This window comes from Suillus subalutaceus, assembly GCF_016647625.1.
Source record: "Suillus subalutaceus strain FC151 chromosome Unknown DFJ58scaffold_199, whole genome shotgun sequence".
Classification (NCBI taxonomy): Eukaryota; Fungi; Basidiomycota; class Agaricomycetes; order Boletales; family Suillaceae; genus Suillus; species Suillus subalutaceus.
In genome coordinates this window covers 80,648-87,969 of record NW_024540448.1, presented here as the reverse complement: position 1 = coordinate 87,969, position 7,322 = coordinate 80,648, and the positions used below count along the sequence as shown (strand labels likewise).

The 7,322-nt window shown below is 49.9% G+C and overlaps 3 protein-coding genes across 3 annotated transcripts; 2 read left to right on the top strand and 1 right to left on the bottom strand.

Annotated features, from left to right (window-relative positions):
• Nucleotides 1–808: 808 nt before the first annotated feature.
• Nucleotides 809–2,478, top strand: DFJ58DRAFT_719137 (glyceraldehyde-3-phosphate dehydrogenase; the record flags this gene model as incomplete). Its single annotated transcript, XM_041384574.1, has 9 exons — nt 809–812; nt 1,317–1,386; nt 1,447–1,471; nt 1,527–1,585; nt 1,622–1,703; nt 1,758–1,803; nt 1,871–1,997; nt 2,042–2,236; nt 2,316–2,478. The coding sequence occupies 9 exons, from the start codon at nt 809–811 to the stop codon at nt 2,476–2,478; spliced, it is 771 nt and encodes a 256-aa protein (XP_041236940.1).
• A 294-nt stretch (nt 2,479–2,772) lies between these two features.
• DFJ58DRAFT_847057 (uncharacterized protein) lies at nt 2,773–4,148 on the bottom strand (the record flags this gene model as incomplete). The annotated part of the gene is made up of 3 exons (XM_041393394.1): nt 2,773–2,901; nt 2,933–3,505; nt 3,546–4,148. The coding sequence occupies 3 exons, from the start codon at nt 4,146–4,148 to the stop codon at nt 2,773–2,775; spliced, it is 1,305 nt and encodes a 434-aa protein (XP_041236939.1).
• A 688-nt stretch (nt 4,149–4,836) lies between these two features.
• DFJ58DRAFT_818986 (uncharacterized protein) lies at nt 4,837–6,627 on the top strand. The gene has a single exon (XM_041391891.1). The coding sequence runs from the start codon at nt 5,202–5,204 to the stop codon at nt 6,243–6,245; it is 1,044 nt and encodes a 347-aa protein (XP_041236938.1). The 5' UTR covers nt 4,837–5,201; the 3' UTR covers nt 6,246–6,627.
• Nucleotides 6,628–7,322: the final 695 nt, after the last annotated feature.

Here is a 7,322-nt window from a genome sequence, read left to right as displayed (position 1 = left end):
TGCAGGGATCTTGAGCCAGGTTTTTCATGAATGCCTCGTCCGAATCTGTAATATGTAGGAGATGATAAGGTGCTTGAATTCTGCACATGCAAGTACCTATTACTAACTTGTGATAGCCTCGATGTGAATGGGGTTGCTTACACTGGCAGCTCTATATATGCAAACCAACTTGAAAGGAAGGTGGTTCGTTGAGTCCCTTATCAGGTAAATGATTGGCAGTTGCGACGTTGAGCCCTTTTAGTAAAACGTTATGCTCTGTTGGTGTGAACCATCCGAATCCGATAGAGGCCACTGACTATTCAGTACTCAGTGTTTGCACGCTTCAAGTCTGTCAGACGTCATACACAAGAAAAAACGACTGTCCGACTAGGGGGACAACTCAGACATAAAACAAAGCTCACCGCTGAGGTACGATACCGTACGAAACATGCTGCACCAGTTGGTCCTCAACTCACTTTGTCCGAGTCATCGATAGCTGGGGCTGGCTAGCACTCTGTCGATCCGGGATGTTAGCAGGGAAATCGTCACCTGGCATAACGATGATAGATTATTGTCCGCATTCACAACACAATGCCATACTCGTCGTGGACAGCGTTGACTCACACATTCTTGGATCGAGCATGCTAACGTCACTACGGTCGTCTGGGCTGACATCCATTGTCCAACAGGTGATTATGTTATTGATGTTCTATTCAGGCTGCACTGCGTCCGCGCGTCATTGTCACGGTACTTCAGTGTCTCGTATGTTGTGCTTTGTGGTTGAGATTTTTTTTTACTAGGCGCTTTGAATATACTCATCGAAGCAGTGATGGGTCAAATATTGTCTTATCTTTGATGCACATGATAGGGGATGTAAGTAACGTGATTGACATGCCGCCAGCTCGGGAACAAGCAACGACATCGCTGTCTTTCGTCTAAGGTATATGGCATGAGCACACCTAGACGTTTCACTCTTCATAATGCTACTATGTAGTAGGTGATCGACGGTGACGTCGATGGTCCAAACCCGGAAAATATGACATAGGAGGTGTCTTATAGATAATGTGTTATTTCTTCCCCCTCCTCTCGCATTCCTCACTCCATTAGTATCACACTCAACTAGCAAAATGGTGAGTAGATCATGTTCTCCTTCAGGTCGAGCGACATTAATTACGTTACTTGCGCTTGCAGGTCAAAGTAGGCATCAACGGGTAGGTCGTTGGTGGGGAACAAAAGCGAACAACTTCTAACAATGCATATATTACCCTGTCTGTTTTCAGATTTGGTCAGTATATTTGCTCTGTATGTGTTGAATGACGTGTTTCTGACATTTATAGGCCGTATGGGCCGTACCTTCATGCGTCACGCGGTCCAGTACCAGGACATCGAAGTCGTTGCCATCAACGAGTTAGTATATCTTCGTTATCAGCCACCTGTGTCCATCTAATCCTTTCTTCCCGCTCACAGCCCCGTGTTAAAGCTAGACGACATGGTTGGTTTAATTTCTGGGTGCATTAGGGGTAGCCCCTATTTTATTACGACCACAGGCGGCCAAGTTCAAGTCCATCCCCGTTCACGGTAACTTCGAGGGGGATGTTCATGCGGGGTAGTAGAGATGGCAAGCTCTACATCGGCAAACAAGCCCATCCACGTATTCAGTCAAAGCAAGCCAAGAGGACATCAACTGGGGATCGGTTGGCGCTAACTATATCATTGAGTCGAGTGTAAGTGTTTTACATACGAATTTAAGCTACATAGTCTTGAGCAAAGTTGAACAGGGGTTTTTCACCACGAGAGGCCAAGTAAGCTCTGTCGAAGACTTGAGTTGATAGTGATGCTGATGACTTACTAGGGCAGCCGCCCATTTAATGGTGGGTGGTGCCAAAAAAAGTCATCATCACTGCGATATCTAATGCGCCGATGTTTATCTGTGGTGTCAACCTCGATGCGTACAAACCAGAATACACCGTTATTTCTAGCGCCTCGAGCACTACCAATTGCCTTGCCCCTATCGCAAGGTCGTGCACGACAAATTTGGCATCGAAGAAGTCTTCATGTCCAGTATTCGTGCGGTGGACATCACTGACAATAAATCCCTCACTAACACCATCATCCCAACCTACACTGAAGCGGCGGAGGTTGTCGGAAAGATCATTCCCTCGTTGGATGACAGGTTCACGTGTGTCATCATTTTATTTCGATCTGTTGGTCTGGCCCTAAATGTCTTTGTAGTGGTCTTGAATTTCGTATTCCAGTTGTAAATGCGTCCGTCATTGACCTTGTCGTGAAGCTCAAAAAGCACCACAACCTACCATGCTATTACAACTGCCATGAAGAGAAGCTGAAGAGGGTCCGCTCAAGGGCATATTGTTGGTTCCTGATAATATTATGGTGTCTACAAACTTACTCGAGCGTACCGAGTCGACTATTTTCGACCCCGGGGTTCAATTCACGGTCTTTGACCGTTCCTTCAAGTTGGTCGCATACTATGGCCAATGATTGGGGGGTACTTGAAACGCGTTTGTGATTTGCTTGCGTATGTGGCCAAGAAGGATGCGGAAGGGTGAGTGCCATTGGAAAAGAAATGTGTGTTGCTCAAATATTTTTACTTGTAAGTGTATAGTACTATTAGTGTGAACACGTAGAATCGCTGTTATTAATATTGCCGCAAGGAGCCAGGACTTGCTTGCAAAGTTGAACACGGTTTGATAGAGTCATACGGTTGCATATTGGACATATCCTAACTACCCTAGAGTTGCTAATGACTACAGCAGAATTTCAGCATATATTGACCTATTGATCCGTCTCTTTCTGAATCTCTTCAGCCATCATGTTCGTCAGTATTCTAGCCAGTGCTCCCGCAATTTCGCTCGCCTTTTCCCTATCGCACTCCCGCAACTTGCGCACGATGTTCGAGTCAAACTTGTCGGGGGTGGAATCTAAGCATCTCTACCTTCAGTCGGTCCTTGCGCGACTTGGTCTCCATCCCTGGGCGGAGGGGGTGGAAGATGAATTCCTCCACGCTGCAGCGGGAGATATCATCGGGGGATGCACAGCCTTGCTGAAAGGTGGGCCACGGCATCTCGCAGAGCATGACTGAAGTCAACTTCTGGCTCAGTTTGAGCTCTTGCCACTTTGCGTCGTAGAGCTGGAAAAAAGCGACGAGATCCGCTTGAGCTTTGTTGCGACGAAGTTCTTCTTGGCGCTGCCTCTCTCGCCGTTGAGCTTCTTCACGAAGGCGCTGCTCTGCTTGCTCACGGGCCCGGCGTTCAGCTTCCTCCTGGGCTTTACGGAAAGCCTCTCGTTTGGCCTGGAGCTCGCGCTCGCGCTGCTCACGAAGACGCACCAGTTCCTCTGCACGACGCTTAGCTTCTTCCTGTCTGCGTCTGGCCTCCTCTTGTCGACGCTTCTCCTCCTCCTGCCGTTGGCGTTCTCCTGCAACGGTGGATTCCTCCTCTTCCTTCTGCCTCCGTGCGTTCTCCTCCAATCGGAGGGCAGCTTGGCGGTCGCGCTCCGCGTGCTCCAACTCACGTTGCGGACCCAACGCTTCAGCGCGTGCGACGAACCTCTCTAGCATCTCCAAGCGTGTGCCTGCGCCGCTGATCAAGGCGGAGCTCCTCAAGCTGCTTGAGGAAAATACGATCTTCGGCGGTCATACCACCAGCTTGCATAGTCTTGAGAGCGACATTTTCGAGGTTGTTGAGAGCCGCCACTGCTTTTTGGCGCCTGAGCTTTGCTGGGTTGCAGAACCGGGGGCCTTTGCGACGGAGTCCTGGACGAGTGACTGTAAGATGGTAAGTGAAGCGCTTGTGCCAGTGTTTGCGGCGCGGGTGGATCATTTGACTGGGGAAAGCCTTGGTGGGCGCGCTCTTCTTGAAGACCTTTGGAACAGTAGCCTTCTTGGGTGGACGACCTACACGGGCGGTATTGGCTGAGGCGGGCTGGAAGATGTGCGGAAGGCCCTGTGTAGGAGGTGCGTTGCAGTCAAAGAATGCAGGTGCATTTGGCTCGCGGGCAGGGCTACTCGAAGGGGAGTCGACGGACGGTGAAGGACGACGCGAAAAAATGGAATGAAGAAAGTAAGGCTTCTTCGAGGGGTTCAACATCCTGAATCCAGCAGGTGTTTGCGGGAAGAAGGGGATATGACGGTATGGCGACTTAGAGAACATATTTCTTGAAGGTGGTTGGGCGTGGACAAAGTATCTTGAGTGTTGTGTTGTGGTCTTGGAACATCACGCTCGCATGGGAGTGCGACCTTTAACGGCTTCAGCTGTGGACAGTCTGAGAGTGAAATTGTCCATAAGTCATGCTAAAGTTGTGTGGATCAATGGATTTCTTGAGGAGTTTCGGACTCCGCGACGAGGTAGTGGAGATGATAACATACTAAGTAATGTGGACGACCGATTTCGATTATCAATGGTAGCCAGAGGAAAAACTGACAAGTTACTTGTGGCCATGTAAGGTTCGCACCCCGTGGAAGCTCATTGGCATTTCCCTTCCTTGGTAACAGTGGGCATGCCACAGCTGGCCATGCCAGCCTCAGGCATCCGCGTCAGCAGTCAGTCTCGCGGTCAGCAACGTGCCGACATATGAAAGTTATTCACGACGTGTTAATGGTTCAAAGGCACATATACATGATGGGTTTGAAACCACTTTGTTGCAAAACCCGCTTGCGGACTCTGGTTGAGTCTCTGAAATAGTAGATCATTAGTCCACACAATCATGATAACGAAGTAGAGCTAATGAAACTTCCTTGAAGCAACTTGGTTGATCAGAGTCGATCAATCATTGGACTTGTCCACCGTGGTGAATAGTACAACGCCACAATTCACGTTTCGGGTTCCCACGCTAGTCTGCCACAAACCACTGAGTCACGTCGCTGGCAAATGCGCCTATCAGCGCTCAGGCTGTGGTCACGCCAGGTCCGCCCAACTAACTGAGTCACAGAACCCGCATGAGCCAGCATGTGGCCGCCCCTGGTCCGGACAACTGTCCTGAAATGGTAACTCGTGCGCAGCGAAGATAAAGAGTGGACAAAGCGGCCAGCCGTGGACAAAGCCCAAAAGACTTCTTTCACCCACACTCCCGCCAAAGCACCTGCAAGGAAACGTATTTGAGTGACTGAACGTGCTTTCCAGGTTTACCAACACCCTCTACTTCTACTGAACAATTTACTTCGCTCTCATTACCCTTACCCCTATCACACGTCGCGATACTCCACAATGCCATCTCGCATTCCCAATGTCACACGCCAGACCAAGGTTAGCAACGCCAACGGCTATTATCTCAGATGCCGCGATGTAGATGGCACGTCTGTTATGATCACTCAAACTGCCACTGGTCTTGGCGCTCATACGCGCTGGATCTACCCCGAGCAAGACACGAACAATAATGAAGAAACTGGCATGGATGTAGATGAGGAGGGGGACGCCACACCACCGCCGAGCACTATGACGTGCTTCCCTCAGACTCCTATGCCACAGCATGCGTTCGACGCGGGCTCTGTCCTTCGCACACCTGTAAAGAGGCCCCAGCCGCTTCAGCGCAGCCCCGAGCGCATTGGCTTCAAAGGGATCAACTTCTGGCACAAAAATTCACTTGGCACTCGCACTGTCGAGCAGACTAGCTCTGGTATTCGCGTGAGATATGTATTACAGAGGCCCGTCGGCTCCACCACGAACTTGACAAAGGAGGAAATTCTCGAGCACGAGTTCCAGAGGAACCACGAGACCTTTTTGACTCAGGTGGGAAAGTTACTCGGTCGCGAGGAGAAAGAACGGGTGGCGAGAGAGATGAACTCGATTTTACCGGTAGTGGATACGTCCGCTGGTGCGAGCACCGCAAGACATGTTCACTTTGCCTCGCCCGAGCCGTCTATCTTTATCGAAGAGGAAGAGGATGTATCAGAGTTTGGAGTTGGACCTACGGGTGAGAGATTGAATTCGCAAGGTCTCCCAATGCTCGGAGCACATGGGACTGTCATGATCGACCCCACGTTCAAGCCTCAAGTTCGACCGACCCTGCCTGCCCCGAAGGCCCCGCAGATACAAACTGAACCTGCGCACCAAGAGCGCACCAAGCACCTCGGCAGCATCACCGTCGAGGGGAAGGAATGGCAGGTCTACAAAACCTTGAGGCCTAGGAAGGATGGACAACCACGGATTATCATGTCGTCTCCTATGCAACCGAGGACGCGTAAGCCTCGGAAGAGCACGGGGTCATCGCATCTAACGAGGCAGCCTACCATTTTGATTGACGTTATCTAAGGGGAGTGTTGTCTGCTCGAAACCGGTAGCTTAGGAGGGCATGCCTCATCACGAACTCAAATCAGTAATATGGTCGTTATGCTCAATGTAATATTTATACATGCACTACTTACGCGCTCATCGCATATAAATTGTACAGCACTGGCTGGTACCTCTATGATTATCCCTCAAAATAGTATGTATTTTCGAATGGTATATTTTGAAGACTTATTGGAGTCAGCTTCGATGCCGTTGCCCTCGAGTGTGCATTCATCCGATTCCGCGCTCCTCAAGTGCATCGACGCCAATCAAAACCCAAGTTAACAACGATGAGTAATGTGAGCTGCGACTCTCTCGGATATTAACTCGACAAACCAAAGAGAAACAGGGCTGTTGCAGCCTGATCTTACGTTTTACATGCCCGAGCACGAGTCGTCGTGCCTTGGCTGTGTTTTTCAATCTATCCAACATCTCAGCTTAGCCCGGCGCCCGTGCATTTCACATTACGCTCGTGCAGTTGAAGGAAGGTTTTATGGATCACTGGCAGGATTGTTCGCCCCCCGGATTATCATATCAAGTGACATGTTGCTTTGCAATTATGAAGCTCAAATTAGAACTTGCGCAGTAGTGCTGTACTGCCTCATGCACTACGAGCCAAACGCTCGACAGCATTGATGCAGTGCCTGGTGATGGGGCATATGCATGGCCTCGATCGCCGAGTGCCCCCCCGAGCTGACCGCGAGTAGCCAAGAGGCAGCTGATTCAGAAGCACCGAAAATTCAAATCCTCTTGTTGAATTCTAGCTTCCCATTTGGTATAGTGTCAGCGCCCAAGTCAAACATTTCAGCCTCGTGGTGATGTTCTGGCCTAGTTTGGCCTAAAAGCCGCCCTGCCCTCAGACGGCTCTAACCTGAGCAGGGGCCCGAGTAGGGGAAATGTAATCAGTTGTATAATATCTTTGAGTTGGCCAAAAATTGAATATTGAATCTGTACGTGCCTTTTCGTGCTGCCCGTCATGATGTCATCACTGCCATATCGAAAACGGACGTTAGCGTTGAACGAACCAAAGTGCGAGACGGGTGAAAACTCGAAGCACAA